Raw genomic sequence first — 26,743 nt, forward strand, 5'->3', positions numbered from 1 at the left:
TATTAGATCTTATAGCCATCTTTATTGCTGGAAAATGAACCATCATATAAAGTTTAGTTCTCACTGTCAATGTTTTAAAATACTACAAATGGATAAAATGTAAGACTTAACATTAGACAGCGAGCTGAAAAAATATAGAGATAAAATTTTCCTATAATATTGCAGTAGTCTCTAAATATAAAGCTCAATGTTATAAATTCGGGTTCTTAATGAATTTTTTATATCACAAATTCTGTTTCCACTTAGATGTCAGAAACTGAGCTGGAAAAGATAAAAGTAAGAACAGCTGAGCATTTCAAAAATGATAAAAATAACATTTCTTGGTTAAAGGAAGGTAAGTCCTCGATGTTGATTTTCTATCAATGTGGAAAAAATTGTGCTTTTGTTTATTAGTAAGAGGTAGTGTGGGACAGAAGGAGGAAAATGTCCCAGAAGTTCAAATAATGTTAGTACTTTGGGTTTTCTTTTGTTTCTTCCTTTTTTTTTTTTTTTGGCCTAAGTGGTAGTTTGAGTGTCTTTAGTATTGGGATGCTTTCTGTATTCCCTATGCTGCAGTAAACACTGATTATTTTGTTGATGAGAGAATATACATTTTCAACCTAGATATGTATAATCTGTGAGTTTCTTATGCTGGAGAATGCTCTCCTTTACAGCCAAGAAGACTAAATAATTTGAGGAGAAGTATTTTTTAAATAATAATCACAGAAAGAAATGCATGCTATAGGAAGTAATGTCTACAAATAGAATCACCATTCACTGCAATTAGAGAAGCCACCTTCCCAGGGGAGAATGTTGTCCGCCACGGGCCTAGCATGGGTAGGATCGTTGCTTGAAATACACACACAAATCGATATGTTCTCCTAAGATGAGTACAAATTTGTCCACTTTTGAAAATATGAAGAAACTCGTGATTGTTTACTAGAAGGTATGGTTTTAGAATCTTTTCCATTTATGACTCTTTAATGCCTCTTAAAGGAAACTGAATTAACATTTTATCTCTATAGATATGGGCCTTGTAGACTATTGCATGAATCTATCCAACTGTAAAAAGACTCTTAAGTAGCTGCCATTCCTCAAGAGTGTTTTATAAGGTCATGGGGGACTTGAATGTTTATGTCGAGGAAGCTCTAGGATACCCAAACAATAATAATGACATCAACCGCACTGACAATGCGTATCCAGGATTATGCTGAGTCATCATACCCACCTGAGGAAGCAGTAGCTGTTCCTAATTTTCAGATGAGGGAAGAGAATTTCAGAGAGTTCAAGAACAGTTGCCTCAGATCACACAATCAGCAAGCGACAGAGCTGGGATTTGATCCCAGAATGTGGGGACTCCATAGTATATGAATTTTACCACCGCCTTGTGCAGTGTTTCAAAGGAAAGACACTTAAGTTACTCATCAGGGCGTAGTAGAGCTCAGCTGTTTTTTTTCCCTACAGTGTTTAAATCAACACCTTCACCTTCACACCCTCACATCTGCTCTTATTCTTAATCCCACTCCCATTCAGAAAGTGTTGACTTCGTAAAAAATGATTCCCCCCCCACCCCCCACCCCCGGCTGACCCAGTGATGGAAATTAATGGCTGGAGCTCATCTCTCCTGCAGACTCTGTCTCTGAATAAGGGCCAGTACAGACTCAGAACTATTCCAAAAAGCCACGGGGCAAGAAAATTCTCTAACTTCTTTTTACTAAATATTTTTAAATAGGATGTTTTAAAATACAATGGGGAAATAAAAAAATTAAATTTGAGTCCGAGATCCCCCTTGGTTTTTCTTGTGAACCCCACACCCATGAAGACACAGGTGTTCTTCACTACTACTTAGAGTGAAGTTTATATTACTTATTTTTGCTTTCGTTGCCCCAGGCTATACCTGTCTCATATAGAAGTAACGGTAAAATTGATAGAACAGTCAGTTGTGTACTGAAGAATATTTTTTTTTTAAAGTGCATCCATTAAGTAAGATTTAGGCATTGAATTCTTGTAATCTATAAAATCTAATTTCCCAGGTGACCTGTTTTATCCCATTTGGACACTTCATTTAAGCTATACTCAAATTATGTTTACTATATTTCATAAAAGGAAATTGAGCCAGATGCCAGATGACAACATCTTAATTGGGAATTATCAGGATGAGTTAGTTTTCGAACATAAATGTCTTTTTTTTTTTTTAATGTTAAGAAAAAGTATATGTGCTGGCTTTTTTTTTTTTTTTTTTTTAAGGCAAACTGGTGCAGTAGGAAGAACAGAGCATTTAAAGCAGGCAGGTGTGGTTTTTAAATCTCAGCTCAGCTGTTTATTAGTTTGTGTGACTGTGGCAGTTTATCTAACTTCCCGAGCCTCAGACTCCTTACTTAGCCAGGGACCATGATACCTATTTGGTGAGATGATGGGCATAACAGTTCATTATTACTGTGTGGTTTCTTTCCCTTTTTAAAGCATGATTCAAAATAATGTAACTATGTTTTTTGAGATCTTGGTTCACACTTTGAACAATGTGCAAGAGTACCAGTACTGTATGTTTTTATAGTATTTCACATAAATTCCTTCATTTGGTCCCTACAATAATTGGTGGTGCGGCAGCATTGTCCCCACTTTACAGATTAAAAGACTGAAGTTCAGAGAGACATTGATCTGTTCAAACTTTCAGAATAGATACGTGGGAGCCTGAATCTCTCTTTCTTTCTTTCTTTTTTTTTCTAAAGATTTATTTATTTGAGAGAGAGTGAGAGAGTGCACGAGCAGGGAGGAGGAGCAGAGAAAGAGGGAGAAGCAGATTCCCTGCAGAGTAGGAAGCCAGATGCAGGACTCGATCCCAGGACCTAGTCGAAGGCAGATGCTTAACCGACCGAGCCAGCCAGGCGCCCGTGGCAACCTGAATCTTGAAACCTGTTCTAAACTCTGTCCTTGGCCTTCATCCACTTTGTCACAGTGACTCCTCCAGTGGTTATCAATCCTTATTTTAAATTTATCAACCCCCACTTTCAAAGAAATGAAATCTGATGCTTTAAGGTTGTTCAAAAAAATTTTTTTTCACAAATGATAAAAGTACTTGCTTCTCACATCACTGTGTCTCTTGTCTTCCCCTGCAACTCCCGCTGACCGCTCCCTGTTGTTACAATGTAGGGAATCCTGGCAATGCCTAATTTGGGTTGGGGACAAGCCTGCCCTGGGGTCACCTGCAGAAAACAATGACCTGAGTGTCTGGCATCAAGAGTGAGCATGTAACCCACAGGAGTTACCACAGTCATTGCCAACCTGAGAACTGACAGTCCTTCTAACTTCTCAACTTCAAACATTAATTTAGTTCATCCTATATGATTCACATTTCTTTTTTTTTTTTTTTTTTTCAGATTTTATTTATTTATTTGACAGACAGAGATCACAATTAGGCAGAGAGGCAGGCAGAGAGAGAGGAGGAAAGCAGGCTCCCTGCTGAGCAGAGAGCCCGATGCAGGACTCGATCCCATGACCCTGGGACCATGACCTGAGCCGAAGGCAGAGGCTTTAACCCACTGAGCCACCCAGATGCCCTGTGATTCACATTTCTTATTCATGGCATTACTAGAGACAAGGCATAAGCATGGTAGAGAACCATTAAAAAAAAAAAAAGTGGGAGTTATCTACTTGTCTTATTGTCTTGCTTTTGCCTGAAAGATGAAGAGGCTCTTATTTACCTTCCACTTGCTTTCGGATGGGGATGGATCTCGTGTGCCTGAAGGCCTCAGCCATGGGGTCAAAGAGCTGGCGAAAGCCACACCCAGAGCTGCTATCAACAGAGTAAAAAGGTTTTGAGAAACAGGCTGGCAGGCCTGAAAATGCACTCTCTGTAAAATTAATTGAATCTTATTTGATTTCCTATCAAACCATCAGGCAGTCTTGTGTACCACTATTTGTCATCTTGCCTTTAAACGCCAGACTTTCCAAATCTGAGATTTATCAGATTCCCTGGCCCCCACTTAAAGAATTCAGGAGTATATAGGAAGCCCAGAAAAAATGCTGAAGAGCAAGACGGGTGACTCTGAAGTAAGGTGTGCACAGAACTTACGTGGAGACACTCGGTTTTAAGACCATCAGAGAAGCACAATATAATTTTGAAATATGTACAAGGCATGATGAACCATGATACACAAGTGTGGACCAAAATCGGTGAGAAAGGAGGTCTTAAAGGAGCTCAGGGCCTATTTGCACAGGTGGGGAGGAGGAGACAGACTCCTGGGAGCACGGGCTTCGGGGCTGGAAGACGTGTGCTTTGGTGCAAGGGAAATGGTCCTGTTGGTTAGTCATCTGTGTACGGATTAACGCAAATTGTGGGGAACGGACAGACTGAGTTCCCAATACAGACTAAGTCGCTGGACGCCAGTTCTGGGTTGTCACAACAGGCCTCAGGGCAGGGACGAATATACTGAAGGGGAATTTGGGGATATAATCTGTCACTGCTGTGCAGAGCAGGAAGGCACAGGCAGAGGCAAGGTTAAAATAAAGCAGGAGGGATGGTGATGGCTAAGCCAGCAATGTATTCAATCAGTAGCCCGGAAGTGAGGAAAACAACCTGGATAAAAGTCATAACAAGGAGAGGAAGAAAATAGGCCCAAATGTGAAAAACTTTATGAAGGAAAAATTGATAGAACATAGAAATTGGGGGGAAAATTACAGGTGGAATAAGATGGCATGTAATACCCCATTAGGCCAGGGAGCATTCTGGGTAAGCATTTTAGTGCTTGTACCTTACACCATTTGATACGGAAGAGAAACATCCAAATGAAGGGATGGAAGCCTTTAAATTGTTGCCATTTGCAGTTTAAAATCATAGCATCACCAGTGTTTGAATGACACAATTTTTTACAGCGTCTCCGGATTTTTCAGGAGAAGATAGAAATCTGGATTTCTATGTGGAATCTCCAGATTTCCCAAGATGCTGTAAAAATAACAACAACAACAACAACAATGAAGCACCAGGCAGGACAAGTGAAGGCAGGTGCTGTGAGTCTGCTGTAGTCCAGAGGCTACCCGTTTGGAACTTCTGACCCAAGAACTTGTATCTCTAAACAAAATCTATTATCATTTCCTAAAAGGCACATTCCTGTAAAAATGGCTGCATTGGCACAGATCTATATAAATAAACACACAGATTTATAGGTATGAACAAAGACAAGTGTGTGACCTAAAAAAGGTAAAATTAAGAACCTTGAAATAAAACTTTGTCCTTCGAAAGAATAGCTGTCTGTAATTGTTTTAGTGAAACATTCTTTTTATGGCTGTGGTAAGAAGAGGGAAGAACAAAATCAACCCAAGTTGCCTAAGTGTGCTCTCAGCGTAACAAGGCACAGTCTCCATCCAACAGTTGTTAAATTAGGACAAGCTCCAATGAGAAAATACACACTTCAAAATCGGGTGTGGTCAAATAAAAGGAGGGAGGAAGGCAGTGTACAAGCTTTGATCTCATCTTCCATAAATGCCAGGAAGAAAAGAGCATGAAAAATAAGAATTCTACAGTTATTTTGAATTAAGTGTCACTCCTTTCCTAGAGATCATTACATGGTGACTATGCTCTTTGGTGATTTCAAAATCATTACTAAATAAATTTTAAAGTAAGCTTCCCTAAACTTATTTAGCATTGAAATAGAGGGGTTAGGTCACCAATGACTTGGCAACTTGACAGCACTGGTTATCATTTAATCAGAATTCATGAATATTAGAAGCTAGTAATCCAAGATACTGAAAACAGCCTAGAGGTCCCAAAAGCCATGTTCCCTAAATTCCCTTTTCAATAAAATGCTAAAGCTCAAATCCATAATCCAAGAATCCCATCTCACTCCTGATCAATGTTTGTTTGCAAATGAGACAGCAAACAAGTGAGACTCTTATGTTTATTGACATTCACACATTCACTGCCCTTCCCTTGATTCTAAGTGAACACAGTTTACTTCATTTGCTCAAAAAATAATTTCAGATCATGGGCATTAAAACAGTTCCAAAATGCATATTTTATTCAACTCGGTAACCCATTTGATGAAGCTCTTCCTGAACTCACAGTCAGTATGTGAAGCAAAGAAATAAAGATGCCAAATACAGAAGAAGCCACAGTCTCTGCCCCCGCAGGAGCTCATGTATTTAGGTGCTTTACTATAATGACTGATGTTAACTGACGCTAATTTTTTCTCTCGGATAATTCTCATTTCTAAAGGGGCTTGTGTCTACCTTAAAAATTAAGACACGCAGATATCCATTTTCAATATTAACTGCCACAAATAACATATCTTGAAATGCCTTGTACTATGTATACCCACAAAATGGAATCGTTAGCTCTTATTCCTGTACTCTTCATTAGCTTATAAAAATGTGTTCCCTAATAACCAAAACACAGGTGAGTAAAAAGTAACAGCCAACTAGAATGTTGTTTTGTTTTTAAACACAGCTGAAAGGGAAAATCAGATGTGAAATTATGTCCTCACAAGTTGTATAAATAAGAAAACAAGTACAAGAACATGATTAATTTTACAAGGGTAACTATTTGGAAGTTTTGAAGCAAGATGATGTGATAGAGATTGGCATGGGAATTATTCTTTATAATCAGAACAAGTTCTGAGGGAGAAATATTTCAGTCAAGACCTAAAAGACCAGAGGGAGCCAGTGGTGCCGAATCTGGAAAAAACATTCCAGTAGGGACAAGAGTCTGTCTAAATAGTATGGCTAAGCATGGCTGGAGGGAAGGAAAGGACAGAGGGAGGGAAGGAGGCAAAGGAAGGTACTTCAGTTGGAAATAATGTAGGACCTTGTTGGCCACAGTCAGGAATTTGGATATTTTTTTCCTAATTGGAATTAGAAGCCATGTTGATTCCAAGCAGGGGAACATACAGTCACTTATATTGTATGAAGCCAAGAGTGTAGGCAGAAATAAATTAGAAGACATTGCAGTTGACCAAGCAAAAGATGGTAACTGGGATAGGATAAAACTTTGAAGGTGAAAGTGGGAGAATAGGGATGGGGATCTATTTGGGAGATCGGGGCCAACTGAACTCAGCGGTGTGTTCGTGTGGGGCAATACAAAGAGAGGAGTCAAGGCTGACTTCTGGTTTGAGACACTGCATGGCAATAATGCTGAATGGAGAAGAATGAGAGAAAAACTGGCTGAAAGTGAAAGAATCAGAAGATCTGGGTGGGTCAGATTAAGTGTGAAATGTCTATGAGGCAACCCCATGAAGACTATCAACTGAGCAAGAGGACATAAGAGATCAGTTGTTCACTCTGACTAACGCTGATGGGGGAAGTCTGCTAGAGATTTTGCTTAGACCTAAGAATGAAAAGGCATTTGTGGACGGGGAGAGTGAAAGAAATGAAATAAAATTGCAGGTAAAGGACTAAGGCAGGAAAGAACATGTCATGTTCTCGGTGAATTAAGTGAATGAAAACAAAAGTGTCTGGAACATCTTGACCCAAAGGAAGGATGGCATTAAATGACTCTGGAGAGTTTGCTCAGGAACAGAGCTTCAAACCTTTCATAGACCTTGGTCAGCATTTTGGATTCCAATGCAATCATTACCCTGGAAATGCCTGCAAAAGATATATTTTATATTGTAGTAAAAATATCCCACTACATTTTATTCTCAAAAGAATGTAAGGTAAGAGACTAACAAAGGACAACACAATTACTTCTAAAATATAATAATTTCAAAATAATTACAAAAAAGCTTTAATAGTTTTTATTAGTCAGGGTTCTCCAGGGAAACAAAGCAAATAGAATGGATGGATGGATAGATAGACAGATAGATGATAGAGATAGATAGATTTATTATGACAAGGTACTGGCTCACACAATTATGGAGGCTGAGAAGTCTTATGTTCAATTGTCTACAAACTGGAGGCTTAGGAAAGCCGACCTTTCCTGAGTATAGTGCTCAACCGAGTCCCAATTTCTGTATACAGCCAACCTTTCCTGAGTATAGTGCTCAACCGAGTCCCAATTTCTGTATACAGCCAACCTTTCCTGAGTATAGTGCTCAACCGAGTCCCAATTTCTGTATACAGCCAACCTTTCCTGAGTATAGTGCTCAACCAAGTCCCAATTTCTGTATACAGCCAACCTTTCCTGAGTATAGTGCTCAACCAAGTCCCAATTTCTGTGTGCCAATGATGCAAATCCTGGTCCAAGTAACAAGTTCCAAGAAACAGGAGTGCAAGGGTCCAAGGGCACAAGAGATGGATATTCTAGTTCAAATGAAGAGAGCAAATTTGTCTTTCTTCTGGTGTTTCATCTAACAGGTTGGATGATGCCTACCCACCCTGGTGAAAGCTTATTAAAAAAAAAAAAATCAGACTACAAATTCAAATGTTAATCTATTCCTGAAACACCGTCATGGACACTCCCAAAATAATATTTTACCAGCTACCTGGGTATCCCTTAGCCTAGCCAACTGACACATAAAATTATCCATCACATAGTTCTTGAGAAAAAAGCAACAGACAGTGATTCTAGCTAAACTAATAAAATGAGGAACTTACTGGAAGGCTTGGAGTAGTTTATAGTCTAGAGGGAAAATCCAGGTCCAGAATGGATAGAAACCAATCTAGCTCTCATGATCCAGATAGCAAGACTGAACAACATACTTGGGTCACCACTCCTAGAACAAACTGGCTCTACATACTCTTCTGTCCTCTTACACTCAAGACTCCAAATCCCAAGGAAGAAAGCTCAGTAGCTTTGGCCACGAGTCCCCCTTGTGGTTAGGCAAGGTAGGAAACCCTAACTGCCAATTCCACAAGACTGCACCTAAAGGGAAGGAGATGCTTCTTCAAAGGGAATTCCAGGTAATTCAGCACCAGAATAGAGGGAGAACAGATGCTGTGTGGCCCCCAAATGATGTTTACTCCACGAGCCAGTACTCATGATCTGACTTCCAGTGCTCTTCTCCATAAGGGAGCGTATTTTCTTAAGAACCTGACATGTACTATTGATGGAGCGCTGAGCATTTCAGGAAGGAGAGTACTTACTTTAAATGTATTGGCCTTCTACTGAAGTTCAAGGGTCAGAATCATTTTGATTCTCTGATAACCTTATTTTATGTTTAGAAAGTTCAGTAAAAGATGAGATATTCTGTGTTCTCATAGGTCAACAAATTAAATTCCAGTGGCACGTCCTACAGCTGACGTTTGAAATTTCTCTCCAACTAAGCCTATAAAGCAGTAAGCTCATTTCTTATAAAATGATGATGTTGATCCCAATGGAATGGAAGGCCTACAAGATGCCGTGTCAGCCTTGAGACTATGACCAGATGAATTAATCAGAGCAAAGTCTCTATAAGTTGTTAAACAGCAGATTTAAGGACTCTCTTTCAACCATGATAGGGCAGTACATCAAGTCCAGAATGATCTTAGCTCACCATTATTAATTGCAATTTTATGAACTAGGAGTGAAGCAATCTGTACAGACTGGAAGCCATCTCCCCTATCTTAGCAGGAAGAAGAAAACTGTAGATAACTCGAAACTTCAAGAGATTTACTCCTTTCAGTTGAGATGTTCAATAGACACATTCATTGTCTATACGTCACAGCAGCTGTTGACGTGGTCCACTTAATCAACATTAGCAGAAAGAGCAATCTTCGAGTGAGAGAAAAAAGTCCCTTATGTTCTATACCTCAGGAATAAGGACATTCCATTTCTTGTAAATTCTACAAAGAGATACTTTATTTTTATATGATTATGGCCCATTTCTTTCAGCTTAGGAACAGCATTTAGAGGGAATATACTCTCTAATAAAACGCACCTACACTAGGTGTTCACCAGACCATTAGTAAAAAAAGAAATGTGAATACAGCAAATGAAGACATCACTCTACAGACATAAATCACTTCAACCATTTTAGCCATTATTTCAGCCTGTCGAAAAGTAAATGTGCAGCAAAGACGAAAAGCAAGGGCGATAACAGTAGTTTTGCCAGTGTCTAACTTCAAGAAAAAATAGAGAGGACAACTCATAGAGGCGTAGTATTAAATAAGACATCAGGAAATTCTTCTCTTGAGCTGAATTTCCACACCAATAGGGATTTGGAAAGAAATAATTACATTGGAGAAGGTAAGAAAGGTGCTTTGTGTTGTCCAATCTCAAGCCACAGACAATAGGAAAGGGAAAGTCTGCATTTTAGCTCTCTTCACTTACCAACTGTATGTTCTTTTTAATATTTAGAATAGTCAACATGACAAATAGGAAAACAAATTTCTTTGGGAGTTACCAAAAGATAGGTGCTAATACTAAAGATCTTAAATATAAATTGCAAAATCACATACAAAGTACATATAAACAACCTCTCCCGGATGAAAAAAAAATATCAAAAGTTATATTCTGGCCACGGTTAATAAAAAGGAAAAAAACGCCACTCTACGCATGTGTCTTAGAACTAATTTCTTATAATACATGAGAAATCAGATTGATAAGATAAGCCATTCATACCATAAAACTAGTACAATATAATATGAAATTAAGTAAACCAAAAACAACAAATGTTTTTATTTCCTGCAAGGCACAGACTTAAACAAATAATATACTGTGCCTCCCATGCCCAAGGACCTTATAATTCAGTTGGGGAAAACAAAGCATCAACAGTACATCCTGTTTGCCATATGATTCAGACAGGAGCGAGCTCGTAAGTAAGCAGTATTTGAATCATAGTGGAATGTACGCAAACCATTTGGATGGAATCTTTCAATACCAAGTTTCTCACGTACCAAACCATATGGGTCTACCCAATTCCTTAGGTAGATACAGATTTCTCTTAGGATTTTAGCAGTGCTTTTTGGTTTGTCTCGTCTTTAATGGATTTAGCAGATTTGACTTAAAACAATTATACTAAGGAATCATTTGAAAACAGTCAAATTCATCTAAAAATATTAACTTAGATTCCTTACATAGTCTATTAAAAGAACAGACCTTTTGTGTAAATATCCTCTAATGTATTACCGGCCCTTTTCCTTTCAAAGAGAGAGAGAGAACAACTGATAGTCTCATTTTAAAATGAGGAAAAACTGTAACATAAAGAGATAGAGATATTAAAGAGATAGTAAGGGAGTTCATGTTTCCAAGGGAAGTTTTTAAGGGAATAACTTATTCCATGAAGAGGGAAAATTACGCTAAGGACTTTTTAAAAAAATTAAAGTAACAACACAACCGAGAGGCATAGTGTATTTATAGGTCATAAATATATCGAGTGTCCAAATTCAGTATTCTGTTAAGCCTCTAAATTCTTGTAGGTGAACATCTACTTATTAAAAGACAGGCACGCTCTAGTCTTGGTCTTTCAGGCTAAATGATCAAGTGTGAGATCTGTAACATAACTTGCTAACAGAAGAATGTGCTCTGCCTCAGTTTTAATTTAAGGAAATTAGTCTCCTCTTGGATTCCCCTGGAACCAACTAGCAGAAAGAACCCGTTCTCATCATTGAGAGATCAATAACGTTCCCTAGGAACCAAATTTACATTTTGTTTACTTATTTATTTTTTAATTTTAATTTTTTTCTAAACTTAAATTTAAAAACACTGAACAGAAAAAAGTTACATATTTTAAAAATTACATATAAATACATATAAAATTATGTATAATGTATAACTATATGTAATATACATAACTATGCATTACATATATATATAAAACAATGTTCCTTGAATAAAATACTTTATTCCATTCTTTTCTCTGCCCTTTCAACGATACATTTGCTGACTGTCTTCTATTTGTCAGACAACACAGTGTTTCTAGGAGAAGCAAACATATATCACTCTCAAGGTGCCTACAATCAGTGTATGTGTGATTGCAGGGGAAGGTGGTAGTTAAGGCAAGTTCACCATAAGGCAAAAGATTTAAATAAAGCAGAAATGTTTAAGTATTAGATTGTTAATTGCTCAAGGGCAAGAGTATATCTGGCTTGTTTACCTCTGTATTTGAGCATCTGGATAGCCCCCAAAACACAGTAGCTGCTAAAAAAAAATATGAATAAATGAATGAATATACGAATAAATTTCAAAAATCCTAAGAGATTCAGGGGTAGAAAAAGTACACCTAGAATTCTGAAAAAGTGAAAGTTGAGCCGAGCTATATAAATCATTTGTAGGGTTTTAATAGGCAGTAGTATTACAGACTTGATGAATACAATGATCTAAAGTAGAAACAGAAAAGTCCAGGGCATTCAGTGAACAGTAGTTATGTTTGGCTGGGTGAAGGGTATGTATGGGAGAGCAGGAAATAAACCTTGGCTATATTTAAAAAGGCTGTGAATCCCAGGCTGAAGAGCATAAACCAAATATCCTAAGACAGAGAGAAATGATCAGATGTCAGAGGCTGATGTCGGGAGAGCAGGCAGGACCTAAGGGTAACAGAATCAACTCTCCGCTCTAGAAAACATTTGTGATTTGAGGATCTTTATGAAGACGGATTGGAACAAATTGAGGGGAAGGGTGGAAACAGAGGGACTAGTTAGAAGCTTGTTGTGTCCACAGATGAGGAAGAATGACTTCTGAATTGGGACACTGGTTGCCAGGGCAATGGAAACAAAGGTACTAGCATCCAAGAGAGGGCTGGCCCCCATTCCTTGACCATAAACTGGATATTAAGGGGTAGGAGAAAGGAGTTATCAGATCTTACAGAAAGCCTCTGGATTGAACCTGGAAGTGTGTGTGTGTGTGTGTGTGTGTGTGTGTGTGTGTGTATGTGTCTTTATGTAAATATTCTATGTTTATTTCAGAAAACTTAGAAGATGTGAATAGCCAAAATCATTCCAAATCCCAACATCAAGAGATAGCCACTTTCCATCTTTCTTCTATATTCATGAGTCAACGTTTGTGTGTGTTTGTATGGACACATATAAAATTAGCAATTAGTAATAAATTAGTAATTTTAATAAAATCTGATTATGCACTATATTTAATACTGTGTTTTTCTTACTTATAAATGAATATGCATTCCTTTCCAGATGAATATAGATGTATAGCATCACTTTGATGATGATACACATAGTATTCCACTAGCAAAGTAATAAGATATACACAACCAATTTCCATTTTTGGATATTCAGGTTTTTTCCAATTTTGTGCTTTTAAGTTTCACACTACAACATCTACTAGAAGTTCCTTATGAGTGAACCAAGGACAAGCATCTTACAGAGTCCTTACACCTTACCTCTGGCTTACAGGTGACAGTTTTTCTAACGTTTTGTACATCAATTTACTTACATGACAGCTGTGTGCAGAAGGCCTTAGCATGCTTTTTTTCTATAGATGAAGAACATTAAGTCAGAGATGTTTAGATAATCGGTCTTAAGTCTTATGGGTAATGAATACCAGGACTAGGTCTCATTCCAGGTGTTGTGATTCCAAATCCAGTGCTTTCCCATTAGGGACTCTGCTCTGAAATACACTTGAAGGTAGATAGCCAATAACCCCTCACTGGCACTCATTTTGACAACTGAAATTGAAGGAGCTGGGGAAAGTTTGGGGAAGGCATGCAGATGATGCATATTTAAAACTATTATTCATTTACCTAGTTTCTCTCAACACCTATCTTCAGCCGGTCATGGTGACTCGAATAGGAAGGAGGACTTAATTATGACATCAGGCAAAAATTCAGAAGCCAACTTATCTACAGATCGTAGTGATTAAATAGTTCAGGATGAATTACAAGTCTGTAATATACTGCATTCGTATTTAAGAGATAGCAGTTGGAGTCCAGCTCCTATAATTTCCAGTCACTTAAGACACAAGCGAGTTATAAGGATTAATCATTTTAATATCGTCCTGTTAAAGTTGGCTAACAAAAAACATGGACCATGGAGGGAGGAAGTAGATATCTTATTTTTTTTTTTGATCTTCGTGAAACGAGCACTTGAAAATAAAACATATCACACCAAAGCATGGGGTGGGGGATAACTCTAATGGCAGAATCAACTATAATCAAATTATGAAACAGCAACATATTTTTGCATGGCCAATAAACAGATCAAAAATCTGCAAACTAAAGGGTATTTATATGTCAAATTTAACTTTAATTTTCAAATATCCCTATCTGGTCATACCATCTCTTCAGCAAGAAAATTACATTACACACAGCCCTGTTTCTCATATTCAGCAAGTAGATCCCCACCGTCAACCCTAGACATGACCTTGATTTTCCTTGTTATATTTAAAATGTTAAAAAATTTGTCCCCTTAAATCTTTAAATAGTAGGATTTAGCAAAGACTAAAAGACATCACTCTGTAAAAGCTTTAAGCCAGAAACAAATATACTTCAGATAGCCATTCCGGGTACCGCATCCATTGTATTTTTCAATTATGAATTAATCTCAGTTATACATCAGTGATCAGAAGCCTGTGAGTTTACAATAATAATATGTTTTAGCTAAAATTATAAATCTTGGAGTTCAGAAAAGCTAGGTAGTCAAATGATACTTTACAAATTACCTGAATGTTTAACATCTACCTCACAGAAGGTGAACAGCAGTAACAAAGTGCATAAGGAAGAATTTTAAGTCTTTACATAAGGAGAAAACAAAGTCAAATACTTCCCCAGTATCCAAAAAGAAATGTAATGAAGCTCAAAGAATTGTGATTACCCAAATACGCTTATTGTTCCTCACGGTACCCAGACATATGTAATAATAAGCATCTGTATTTCTGTCCAATTGAAACTATAAACATTACATGAATTTGGCACAACCAAGCAGAGAAACTAAATGAATAACTTGGGGGTTAAACAAAGGTAGAGTCTAATGACAGCCCTTTAGTGGCTCAAATATCTGAACTGTTAATTTCCACCAAGACATTCGGTCTTTTTGTGGTTTGTAGCATTTACCTTACAACCTCTATCTCAACTTTCCCTAGCATATTTAAGTAAACAGGTAGGATCTCTGGTTCTTTCACTTTGTTTTCATAAGGACTCATTTTACAGTAACTAATGATCCAGAGCCAGGCAAAAGAATTTGTACAGTTATTAAAATTGTCCAACGTTTAATTCAATAAGAGAAGTGTGCTTCAATATAAGTTTGGTTTGTTCCTTTTTTAAAAAGATGTATTTATTTTAAAGAGACACAGAGAGAAGAGAGTGAGCCCCAGTAGGGGGAAAAGTGGAGGGAGAGATTCTTCAAGCAGACTCCGCACTGAGCACAGAGCCTGATGTGGGGCTCAATCTCACCACCCTGAGATCATGACCTGAGCCAAAATCAAGAGTCAGATGTTCAACCTCAACCAACTAAGCCACCCAGGCAACCCTTGTTCTATTTTTTAAAGGAGGGCTCAGGGGCGCCTGGGTGGCTCAGTGGGTTAAAGCCTCTGCCTTCAGCACAGGTCATGATCTCAGGGTCCTGGGATGGAGCCCCACATCGGGGCTCTCTGCTTGGCGGGGAGCTGCTTCCCTTCCTCTCTCTCTGCCTGCCTCTCTGCCTCCTTGTGATCTCTGTCTGTTAAATAAATAAATAAATCTTAAAAAAAAAAAAAGCTTTAAAAAAATTAAAAAAAAAATAAAGGAGGGCTCAGAGAAAAATAGGTTTACATCATTTCTGAAGAAATGTCTGATAAGACGTGATCAACAAACATTGGTAAAGCAAAGATACACTGGGGGACATTGACCAGAGCCTGGCAACACACTAAACCAGATTGGCAGAACATGGTACTAAACAGCATGTGAAAGTAGCTATGCTACGGGTGATGAGAAAATGCTAAATGGCAATAACCACAGAGGGGCCATGATTGGATTTCCTTTGAAAAAGACCATCCTGGGGCGCCTGGGTGGCTCAGTGGGTTGAGCCTCTGCCTTTGGCTCAGGTCGTGATCTCAAGGTCCTGGGATCGAGCCCCGCATTCGGCTCTCTGCTCAGCGGGGAGCCTGCATCCCCCCCCCCTGCCTCTCTGCCTCTCTGCCTACTTGTGATCTTTCTCTGTCAAATAAATAAATAAAATATTTAAATAAATAAAAAGACCATCCTGGGAGCAATGTGGATTAGAAAGGAGGTAAAGCTGATTGATAGACGGCAGGTAGGAGAAGGGCTTATGGCAGCCAAAGTAAGAATTAAAAGAATGACAATGTAAATGGGAAGAGAAATTGGAGAATACAATGAGTATTAGAACTGTCAGGACTTCCTGGTAAATTGGTGCTGGGGACGAAGGAGACAGAGACCTCAAGGATAGCACCCAGGTTGCTGGGGAAACAATCAAGCTCTTTGCTCAGCTGGAAACACAGGAACCGTGTACACACCACTGGCATGAATTAAATAACTTATTTTAATTTTTTAAATTTACCTTTAGAAAAAATCTAAATGACTTTATCTGGGGAAGTATGTTAACGTCAAAGTATTAGAAGTGATAGGTCAAGGAATTGGGGCTGAGTATTTTTCGGACTTTGATGAACTAAAACGAGGTCTATCGTATTCTCTAGTAGGTTCTGGAAGCAGTAGTTGCTAGGGAGAAATTGTCATGTGTAGTTTGTTTCCATCTCTTAGGGAGATAATCAGCTGACCATTTAGAAAAGGAAAAGCAGCATAGGGTTTAAATTAAATTTCTCCGCATCTCATGTGTTAAACTACAACTTATTTAGGGGCTTATGGGAAAAGGAAATCTAAGGTTTGTAAGAGATGCAAACAACTCCTTCATTTTATCTTTGCCTTATGAAAAGTGAGGAAAATATTTTGATAAACGTGGCTTTCTCCCTTTCCCCATCAGTAAAAATGCTTCTGCTTCGGATGAACTGTCAGATGTAAAACGGTTTTAGAATTCTGCTGGTGTCCTCAACAAGCTGCCCCCCAGCTTAGACACTCACTTAAATGGTGTACAAAGAGGCTGTGAGGACAACAAGACACAGGGTGGGTGTCATCTACATCATTCCGGTAAAGATCTTTATTTTGTTTCATTTCATTTGGGAGAAGGTAGATGGCTAGTTGCTTTATTTTGTTTTGTTTTGTTTTTGGTTTTGTTCTTTGGCCACTAAATTCTCCTCCAGATGCTGTCAAGTTTCATGTGATGCCTGAAAGTGGGGAAGCCATCTTGTCACCATAAAGTTTATTACCAGACAGATAACAGAGCTATACACCTAGCTCTCCAAAAAAAGGAGAAAAAATCTGTTATAAGAGATGTTGGGACATGGATTTGATCATCGTTGAACCGCCCTACTTATGAACTGGCACATGAGAAATACATTACCTTATTTTTAAAGCCAGCTTGAGTTGGAATTTTCTGTTATTTCCAGGTGAAGGCTACTTTCCTGAATGGCCAAAAAAGAATGAAAAGTACCAAGCACCCGATAATAACCACTATTATTATTACTAATTTATTTTTTTTTCTTATGGCTTTTTAGGTCTCTTCCTCCTTTTACTTGACCCTTTTGAAACCACCAGAGAATGTGTGGTTTCTTATTCTTTTTTCTGTTTCCCTACTTATCCACACAGTGTCTGGCAACAGTAAGTGGTCATAAATATTGTCAAATTGAAATGAAATGGAATCTAAGCATCCTCGCATTGTATGATAAGACTTCATTGGCAAAAGGAGAACATGTCTTTTAAAGAATAGTATGAGATTAATCAATGTATTTTTCATTCTTAAGAATGATACATTTTTCATTTTAAAGAAAAATATAAATTCCCATGAACTGAGTTGTAAATGGTGGGGCAGTATTATTTTTGAACAACTGACATTTCTAGAGCCCTGAGAAAAAGAAACAGAGATGAAAATCCTTGAAACATGACAATGTCTTTGCAAAACCAAGCTGCATCCTTAATAAAAATTGATAAATATTAAAAATTCCTTCAACTCTTGCCAAAGTACCATCCTTGATCTTACATTCATATTGCTGAGTGATAGCTTGGGCTGTGTGTATGCTTCCTCCTTCATCAGATAACTTTGCTCTTTCTCTGGCTCCAAAAGCTTCTTTAGGTCTCAGTGAATAACACAAAAATAAATGCGGTAATGAACTAGAACTTGGTACAGTTCATTTACAATTAGCAAACAACCAGGCTCATAAGAGCTTTTTTTTCTTTCTTTTTAGTAAGGTTCAGATACTCATTCATCTTGTTTTTTTTTTTCCTTAACACTATCTGGGTGAATATTAATGTCATTAAAAAAATCCTGTTACTGGGCGCCTGGGTGGCTCAATGGGTTAAGCCTCTGCCTTCAGCTCAGCTAATGATCCCAGGGTCATGGGATTGAGCCCTGCATCGGGCTCTCTGCTCAGCAGGGAGCCTGCTTCCCTTCCTCTCTCTCTGCCTGCCTCTCTGCCTACTTGTGATCTCTCTGTCAAATAGATAAATAAAATCTTAAAAAAAAAAAAAAATCCTGTTACTTCAAGTGAAGTGTTCTGCCGAATGGGCACATGGGAAGGAAAGGAACAGACCTATTCAAAAGTCTTATGTAGGGACAAAAACCAAGCTAACACCATTTTATCTCCCTCTAGCATCTAACTAAAGCAGAATTACTTTGATTTCACTGATCTCTAACTAAAATTTAGAATTCCCTTCAATCATAAATATAGGCAATATCACAATACTGGTACTGGCAACAACTGTGATTTTGTGAAGACCAGAAATCACGGGTGTTTTCATATCACACTATAATTGTCACTGATGTCTCAAAATATTATTTCTTCTTTTTTATTTTAATTTTATTTTAATTCCAGTAGAGTTAACATACAATGTTGTATTAGTGTCAATACTGTTTACTCTTACCCTATTATTCGTATTCAATTTCTAGGTCTTATTTAACTTATTGATAAATATGCACATAGATTGCTCTAGCAAAAAATTTCAAATATTTTGATAACTGTATGTAATTGGTTTTCTATGTATTTTATTTCATGCATTTAAGACATTATTCTAAGAAGGGGTCCATAGGCTTCATCAGGCTTCCATGGTGTAAAAAATTCATTAAGGACACCTGTACTAAAGCAGAGCAAACAAGCAGAACTCTTCCCGGAATCTGAAAAGCAGGGGCGGGGAGCTGGGTTGGGTAACACTAAACTTTTGCCCCTTCCATTATATAATATGCTACTGATTTCCTGTCAAACAACACAAATCAAAGGCCCAAGATTACATGACCAACACAGTCTTCCATCTTCTGAGATAATCACTTCGGTTTTTAGTAATTGATGATACATAGGTTTCTCTTATTAAAAACTTTTAAGTCATAAATATACCAAGCTCATTTTGAAAAAGTTGCTTACGTAGGAAATATAACCATGAGGGTAATTCAGCCATTTAAGGAAAAATCTGAGAGGCACCTGGGTGGCTCAGTAGGTTAAACATCATGGACTCTTGACTTTGGCTCAGGTCATCATCTCAGGGTTGTAAGATCAGGCTCTGTGGAGCCTACTTAAGATTCTCTCTCTCCCTCTCCCTCTGCCATCCTCACCCTAAAATAAATCTGAACAAAACTGCTATTTTTTTTATAATTTTTGTACAATTCCATTGTGTAATCATGAAAAGGAAGGGAATCATTCCTTTTATCAACAAATGGCAGATAGATAGATAGATAGATAGATAATAGATAGCCAGGTAAGACCTAGATCTATATGGATATATATCTTCAAATATATAGTTTTAAACATCTGTGTATCCTTAAAGAGAATATTTCATAGATGTCATAATCAGAAATGAATTTTATTTTTTGTCAAGTTATTAGGTGGTGTATAAAGGCTCTTGCTCAAAAAAAGAAAAATTGATCCAAATACAAGACACTCCTATATAAAAAATACATGAAAATGTATAACAGATACAAAGTACACCTACATAATAAAATTTACAAAACAAGTTTATAAACTTTCTTTTCACAGTGTCTCTCAAACTAAAGGAGCCAGACATACACATAGCTTGAATCCCATCTTTGCAATTACTTCCAGATTCACTTAATAGTGATTAACAGTAATCGAGTTCACTATGTATCAAATACAGTGGCTGAAAACAGCTATCAAGGGGAACAAGGCAGGCATAATAACAACACTCAGAGGCCCCAGTTGAGTTAAGCAGATATTACATATTACAAATAATTGATTAAACACAATTGATACCGATATTATAAGAGAAAATCACTGGGTGTATATTCTCACTTAATTCTTACAACAACTCTGTGAGATAGGTACTACTATCTTCATTTTGTAAAAAAAAGCTTGGATTTAGAGAGATGGGGCAATTTGTCCCATGTCCTAAGGGGGCCACAGAGCTGCCAATATAACAGGGAGATTAATACACACAAAATTAGTCATACAGTAATAGCTTAGTACTTAACAATATTAATTATAAATACATTTATAATTAATAATATTAATGTTTACCTTCTTGAGGAAAGAGATCATTTATTCATCTTGAAAACATCATGTCTCATATTTAATAGACAGAACTCAACAAAGGAATGACTCATAATTAAAAATAAACCATTGGACAAATTTAAGTAAGAGATGGAGAATGGGAAAACAGAAAGTATTATACCCCTACATTTTGCCAGAAAGTCAACGACAAAATCTGCAGATGCAAACAACACATCTTGGAATGAAGTTAGGTTCATCTTTAGTTTAAAAAAAAAAAGCACCATCTGGTTTATAATGGATGTGATGTTTATAACGGAAGAGGCCATGCATGTGTGGAGGCTGGGGGTTTAGGAAATCTCTGAACCTCCCTCTCAATTGTTTTATAAGCCTAAAACTACTCTAAAAATTGCTTTTAAATTTAAAAAATAATAAACAAACAGACAAAGGAAATTTATGTTGCTCATTTGATGGGCAAGTATTCTGTGGGTAACAAATACTTTTGCATCTTGAACTCTTTGGTCCTAATCTACTGTCAGTGAGTCCTAGAATGCTGTGTTGAAGAAGCTTCTGAGTAGGACAAGCAGAGCAACACTGTCTTGAGCACCAGAGGGAAGAATGTCAGCACATTTGCCAAAGAATTGCCCTTTTGGTCCACTGATGCCCCTCGCCCTGGGCTAAGAATAGTGTCCCTTCTTAGGAGAATTTCCGAGTATACTGGCAGATAAGGGCAAAGAAACAGAAAAAGCATTATATACTGTTACATGTACCAGAACACAGCCAATTCAAGATTGTGGGCCAGTCCAGGGAAGAGAGATAAGAGTTCTACATGGGAAAATTAGTAACTTGATTTATCAGTCCTAACAAAAATATTAGTGCACACATATCACATGCTTACAATTTGTCTGCCATTGTCCTAAGCACAGACACATTTGAATTCATTGAATTCTCTCAAAAACCACATGAGATGGCTATTAGAATTTCCCCCATTTTATAAATGAGGCAACTGAGCTCTAGAAAAATAGAAGTAATTTGCCCAAGATCAATATGTGGTAAGTGGGAAAGTCAGGTGCCGACCCCTTATGGTCCAGAACCCTAGTTGTTAATCATTAAAATAGGTGAAAAATACATTTTTTTCCTTCTTTTTTTTTTTTTTTTTTGCACAGGGTATGTTTCCTACAGAGAAAGGTAAGACTATTTCAAGAATATTATTTTCCTTGGTAAGAAACAAGTAGTTTAGAACTATAGTGATTAAAGTTTAACCCACATTAACACTGTCAGTAAAACTTCAAAAATGTGGATCAGCTATACCAATGCCATTTGTTCCTGTTGTTTGTCATTCTTCAAAGACTGCTTTTTTTGCTTTTGTTTTCATTTCCAGAAAGGTTAACATAAATAAAGAGTCAAATACAAATTTTGATAGTTTATAATTTGGAATTGAATTAACCTCCCTAGAAAATTTAGGGCAAAATTACAGAAAAAAAATCATAAGAATGAACAAGTACAAATATCTTGGCCTTGTCACTTTTCCTGCTCATTAATGTTCATTATGTCTGTCTAACGAGATAAAAACTATAAATGAAACACAATATGACCCCTGCTTTCATGGAACTTTAACTAGAACAAGGTGACAGTTTTAAGAGTTGTACTCATGAAAACCAGTCTAATTGGGCTTTAAAATCAAGTTCTATTCAGGACGTTAAAAAGCCATTAGCCAGTATTTCTGCCACCCAAAGACTATGTAAAGGCCTTCTGTTTAAGGGGGGGGGCTTACTAATATTCAGGGATCAGAGCAGAGCTAAGATTAATAATCTTGTAAGATTATTAACAGCACATATATTAACTACTTGATTTTTGACATTTTACACATTCTTTTAAAAATACATTATTTATTCACCACCCAGATTTAACAGATGTTAACATTTGGCCATATTTTCCTCAGATCCTTCTTTTTTTTCTTCTTCTTCCTTTCTCTTTCTTTTTAAGAAATAAGTATCTCATACTCTTTACTCTGTCTTACTCCGTATGAAATCAGGACTCTAACCAACAACCCCCTTAAAATTCAGACATCCAAACCCTGACCCTTATCATGATAATAGCTACAAAGAACCTGACCCAAACATCAATCCATTTAATCTGTGCAAGGCCCACAGAGGGAAGGGGGTGACCCAATTACATCCCTTATATAGATTAGGTAACAGGAACAAAGAGAGGCTGAGACTAGTCCTCAAAGTCCTTGTTCTTTGCATATGTCTATAGTACCCAGGAAGAATAATGATATCCATCAGTCTCAATAGTAACTATTCAGACTCAGCTACTGCCAAATCCAGGTCCCATTTATTCCACTATTATTGAGCATTTACTATCTGCCAGGCACAGTGCATTAAAAACACAGACCAACCAAAAAGCAATCACTCAGAGTACTGCATCATTTTGCAAGGTTTCTACAAATCTGGTCCAGTGTCTTCCCTTCTAATAAAGCTGAGATTCACAGGCATCTCCTGCCACAGGACTGCTTGTGTTCCTGACCACCTAGTGCTGGTATCAGTGCCAAGATAAGTAGATCCAATTATTTGATTATTAATCACCCCAAAGCCATTGCTGGAGAGAATCCTACTGAGGTTTCTAAGCACTAGCTCCCAAATCCTTGATGATTGGGATATTCAACTGCTTCTTTAGTCTCCTGCTCCATTTGTCTTGTTACCAGAGTTAGTCTTGGTGACAGGCATATCTTGGATGCCAAAAGGTTATAAGACTTCTCTTTTATTTCCCCATTTCCTGTTTTGTACTGGTGAGAAAATTTTGGCAGATTTGTTCACTCTACAAATACTTACTTAACACCTCATTTTTCCAGCCACGGTTCTAGGTTCTATGGAAGGAATAAAAAACAGTCATATGTTTAGAGAACAGTAGGCAATCAACAAACAAGTAAAAAGAATGCCTGGTGCTAAGAAGTGTTAAGGAGTAGAAGTAGGTAGGTTACAAATTGGGTAGTCAAGGAAGGCTTCTCTGATTAGCTCACACACTAGCAGAGACCAGAATGAAATGAGGCAAGAGTCATGTTTATACCCACAGGGAGAGAATTTCTAGCATGAGGAATAGCCAAGTGCAATGTCCCTGAGTCAGGAGACTGCTTGCCATGTTCAAGGCCAAAGATGAAGGATGAGCCAGATTGAGCGGTAAAAGGGAAGGCCAGAGAGGTTCAGAAGCTGTGTGAGAGATTATTTTAGATTTTAGTCAAGAAGGAATGAGAAATCATTAGCACATGTGAGTAACATGATCTGATTCATAAAATTTAGGTGGTAGGAATGATACATGTGGTCATTTGGGAATTTTGTAGGAGAACACACCAGATTCTAAACGGATAGACGTATCTTCCTGAGTCATGTGTCTGGCCAGAAGGGCTTCAATTTCAAGCCAGGACTTGCCATGTAGGGTACACAGGGTGTTCAAGCCGGTCAAGGAGCCTCCTACTCTGCAATCACTCAAAGAGCTTTTTAGGCCTGAAGACTTCACGAGACCCGCCCAAGATCGGATGAACCAGAATTTCTGCAGCTGGCGCTCAAGAATTTCCATTTCAAACAAGGTGCCCTGGTGACTTATGAGTATAAAAATGTTGGACAACTGCGAAGTCAAGGAAAGCTTAGCAGAGAAGAGAATTATTGAGCTGAGTTTCAAATACAAGAAAGAGCCCAGCTGTGGGGGGGAAGCAGGAAGTAATGATGAGGAGGATCCCTCAAGGGGAGGAACCATCATGGATAAACACTTCGAGACATAAAATATCATCTGATAGTTAGATTCCTACATTCGATTTGACACCACTGGGGTGACCCTTTTTTTTTTTTTTTAACTTTTACCCTGTGCCAGACAGATACGTTGTCTCATTTTATCACCCCAATCAGCACGAAAGGGGCTTTAAGGCAAGTGAGGGTCAGTGAAACTAAGTGGACTATCCAAGACTACTTAGCTACTAAGTGGTAAAGGCAGAATTGAAGTAAATGTGGTTTAACTCTGAAGCATGGGATCTTAATTATTAGATTGAGAAGAGTCAAATAATGAAATCTGAGAGGTAAGAGAACAGATCAGGAGGTCCTGAATGGCTACCTATAAGCCAAGACACTAATTTGCCACTTGTGTCATTTCATTTGTCTTCATAACAGCCCTTTGACTTGGGGTGTTTTGCTGTGCTTTATGGAAGAGGGATCTGAGGCATAAGGTACCGTAAGTTACTTTGCCAAGGCCCACATTTATCAACTGGTAGAGATAGAGATGTCAACCTAAATCCTTGTGATTCCAAAATTTGTATTCTCATTACATTCCTTATATTATATTATCCACACATGCTCAAGTGTACATGGAAAACATATGCCAAAACCAAGTGTATTTTTCTTCATTTTCCATACATGCGACATATAAAAGCATTTAAATCTATTAAAACAACAGTGCTGACAACACCAGACACTGGCAACAGCACAAAGCAACTAGAATTCTCATATGTTATTGATGAATGTACATTTTGGAAAACTGCTTAACAGTATCCACCCAAGTCTTTAAAAAAAACAAAATCCCATTGTACAACTAGCCATTCTAATTCCCAAGTTTATACCCAACAGAAATGAATGTTGTGCGCCTTGCACAAAAACATGTGCAAGAACGTTCAAAGAAGCTTTATTTAAAATGGCCACTCACTGGGAACAGCCTCAATGTCTCCTAACAATAAAGGACATAAATAAATTGTGGGATAGTCCTGCAATGAAAATGCTACACAGCAATAAAAAGAATGAACTACTGGTACCTGTAAAAACATGGGTGAATCTTACTGATATGATACTCAGCAAATGAAGTGAAAGATAAAAGAATACACATTATATGGTCCCATTCATATGAAGAAGAGGCAAAAGTCATCTAGAGTGATAGAAGTCAGAACAGTACTGTAGTACTTTTGGGGCAAAGGTGCTGACTGGGAGTGGGGCGTTGTGAGGGTGACAGGAGCTGTCTAAGGTGCTGAAGGTGTTCTACATTTTGAAGGGTAGTGGTTACCTGGGACTACACAAAAAATTAAATCAATCTGTATGCTTAAGATTTGTGAACTGTATTATACATAAGTAGTATCTCAATAAAATTTTAATTTATGACACTGAGGAGCCAATAAAATCTGACCAGCAGGCTATCAATAGTCATCTTCTTACTAAAACTGAGTTCCATCTTAATCCCTTACATCCCTTGTAACTGGCACATACTGGGACTCGGCAAGAATTTACATAACAAATGAGCACACGCCTGTGACATTACCCAAGTTCCCACCCATCTTCAAGTGCATCCATCCTTTTTCCTCATATGAACCATAGACCCTGGTGGTAGCAGACCCTGCAGCCCAGGAGGTGATAGAACCATTCCCATACCTGGCCGTACTTTCATTAGAAGAAATAAACTATAAAACCAAGCAGCAGTTTTGCAGTATGACACAGCAGTATTGCTTGCATTAGGCCAATTTTCCACTTATGACAGCAGTAATAGCACTAAAAGCCAATAAAAGCGGTCTGTTCGTTCAGAGATCGGCTTTTATGGCTTATTCTAAATATTATCAAGTGAATCAAGAGCCGTCATTATAGTGTCTAAAAAGCCTTCATACCTTGTAAGCAAACAGTGTGACTTTGACAAATAATCATTAGCATGCCTGTGTGAGGCCAGTGCAGGGGGAAAAAAATCAAATAACTGATATTTCCGTTTACATAAGTCATTAAGGTAATGTAGGTTAGTTTCAGAATAAACAAAATGGATTTCACATGTAAAATGACATACTATCGCTTTCAACAATCCCAGCGTTTTTTAAACTCTTATTTCTAGGCAGTGAGATATGGATGGCTTTAGTTATTCAAGTCTTCTTGGTCCCTATGAGCATATAAGGAAAGTCCAATAAAACTTCTGAGGGCTCAGTCAATCACACTGGCTCAGCCAATATTTCTCATTTAAAGTAAATCTCAATAATTCTGATTGGACTAATTTCAGATTTGGTAATGACTCAGGCATGTCAAATACTGAAGATGACTTGTGCTGTAAGGAGTTCCTTGAGAAAAAATAAATAAATCCAGCAAAAATGAAGACATGTTTGCCTTGTTAATGTGAGGACTTTTCTTGGATTATAGTTGAGAACATAAACTTTCTGGAGGGTAACATGCCAACGTTAAAATTGACTGGATCAGTGGTTGGCAAACTTTTTCTGTAACTGGCCAGATATTTCAGCTTTGCAGGCCCTGTAGTCTCTGTCCCAGCTATGCAACTCCACCATTGCAATGTGAGAGCACAGATAGTACATAAACTTGTAAATGTGGCTGTGTTCCAATAAAACTTCGTGTATGGGGGGGGGGGGGTGGAAGGTAATAGGTGTGTTCAGCTTGCAGATGATAGTTTACCAAACTCTGCACTAGACTATACAATGTGATGGGACTATACCTGCTGAATTCACCATGTTATTCCCAAATA

General features: G+C 37.7%; 1 protein-coding gene across 2 annotated transcripts in view; it reads left to right on the forward strand.

Moving 5' to 3' along the window:
* Positions 1 to 246: 246 nt before the first annotated feature.
* Positions 247 to 26,743, forward strand: part of MDFIC2 (MyoD family inhibitor domain containing 2) — a gene marked incomplete at both ends in the record, with an annotated part of 102,878 nt that continues 76,381 nt past the window's right edge. For both annotated transcript variants that reach the window (XM_080811266.1, XM_080811267.1), the window contains one exon: positions 247 to 334. In XM_080811266.1, coding sequence (XP_080667392.1) covers positions 247 to 334 — 88 coding nt within the window. The remainder of the gene's footprint in view (positions 335 to 26,743) is intronic.

The sequence above is a fragment of the Martes martes genome (genome assembly GCF_963455335.1).
Source record: "Martes martes genome assembly, chromosome: 1".
NCBI lineage: Eukaryota > Metazoa > Chordata > Mammalia > Carnivora > Mustelidae > Martes > Martes martes.